This window comes from Sinocyclocheilus rhinocerous, unplaced genomic scaffold (assembly GCF_001515625.1).
Source record: "Sinocyclocheilus rhinocerous isolate Xijiao unplaced genomic scaffold, SAMN03320098_v1.1 scaffold1004, whole genome shotgun sequence".
NCBI classification, from domain to species: domain Eukaryota; kingdom Metazoa; phylum Chordata; class Actinopteri; order Cypriniformes; family Cyprinidae; genus Sinocyclocheilus; species Sinocyclocheilus rhinocerous.
In genome coordinates, this window is record NW_015627248.1 from 878,730 (window position 1) to 880,544 (window position 1,815).

A 1,815-nucleotide genomic window follows, 5' to 3' on the forward strand; every position below is an offset into this window, starting at 1 on the left:
AAAAAAAAAAAAAAAACTCTATACTTTTTAACCGCAAATGCTCGTCTTGCACTAGCTGGACTTCACGCATTACGTAATCACGTTGGAAAGTAGGCGGAAGTAACGACCCAATGTTTATAAAGCGAACGTGCAAAGAAAGTCAAACGCCCTTTACAAAAAAAGGTAAAACAACGATGGTGGACAATTTTGAAGTTGGAGGACAAAATGACATGAAGTTTTTCACCCTACCCTACCTTTTTGAACCGGAGTACACAGATGAAGAGCTAACCACGCGTGACCTTTCCAACGTGATTACATAATGCGTGAATTTATGGACGCGCAACGCGGAGCTAGTGCAAGACAATCATTTGGAGTTAAAAGTATATCAATTATTTTATTTTTTTTAGAAAATGACCGATCATTTAACTAGATAAGACCCTTATTCCTCGGCTGGGATCGTGTAGAGCCCTTTGAAGCTGCATTGAAACTGCAATTTGGACCTTCAACCCGTTGATCCCCATTGAAGTCTATTAAATAATTTAATTTATAATTTAAAATATTTATTATTTAAAATAATTTAAGTCCATTATATGGAGAAAAATCCTGGAATGTTTTCCTCAAAAACCTTCATTTCTTTTCGACTGAAGAAAGAAAGACACGAACATCTTGGATGACATGGGGTTAAGTAAATTATCAGGATGTTTTTATTCTGGAAGTGAACTAATCCTTTAAGTGATTAAAAGTGACAGTAAAGACATTTATAAGGTTTTTTTATTTATTTAATTTTTTATGTTGTTCACTTGAACTTTACATTCATCACAGAATCCTAAGAACCGTATTATGGATTCCACAAAAATATTAAGCAGCACAACTGTTTTCACATTGATAATAAAGAAATGTTTCTTGAGCAGCAAATCAGCGCATTAGAATGATTTCTTAAGGATCACGTGACCCTGAAGACTGAAATTTAGCTTTCATCACAGGAATAAATTACATTTTAAAATATATTCAAATAGAAAACAGTTATTTTGAATTGTAATATTTCACAATATCACTATTTTACAAATAAATATGATAACACTGTATTCTCATTACTGATTAAAGCGTGATCAACTCACCCTGTAGTAGAAGCGTGGGATGTGTTTAAATGAGTCATCTTCTCCTTTTTCACCTCTTTTCCATTCAGTGTAATACTTGGTGAACAATTCAGTTTCCTCTGCTTTCTTCTCCTCCTCTGTCCTGCCATCTGTTACAAATAAAGATTTGATCACACTCATTATGATTATTCACACTCTACAAACCTCCTCCATATTTTACTATTCATAGTAAAATCAAAGTAATCATTAGCAAAACCACGGATAACTCCTCATTACCAGGGTCATTCCTACTATGCAACACATTTTCATGTCTCCATCATTTATGTCTTAATATAATTATATAAAATACTATGAGTTTAAGTAACACTTAAATTTGTTTTACTATGATTTTACATATGGAATTCATATTAGCCAGGTTTTCATTTATCACAAAAATTACAATTAAATAAATAAATACATTTATAAAGTCAAGTTTAATTGTCTAAACTTGACCAAAAGATATTTGTGAAAGTCTGGTATGCCCTTTAGAAGTACTTCCATAAATTACAGCACAATCATATTAATTTTTCAACAGATTTTGCATAACAGGAATAGGATAGGGTTACTATGGTTTCTAATACAACAAACTGTATTTGTTGTAAAAAATAAGTCCCCTAATATAAAATATTTAGTATAGTCTAAATTCATTTATAGTCTATATATATATATATATATACATTTCCACTAAATACAATGTTTA

General features: G+C 31.1%; 1 protein-coding gene across 1 annotated transcript in view; it reads right to left on the reverse strand.

Moving 5' to 3' along the window:
• Positions 1-1,815, reverse strand: part of ppp2r3c (protein phosphatase 2, regulatory subunit B'', gamma) — a 10,847-nt gene that overhangs the window by 8,223 nt on the left and 809 nt on the right. The window contains exon 2 of the mRNA XM_016534702.1: positions 1,098-1,225. Within this exon, the coding sequence (XP_016390188.1) occupies positions 1,098-1,225 (128 nt within the window). The remainder of the gene's footprint in view (positions 1-1,097; positions 1,226-1,815) is intronic.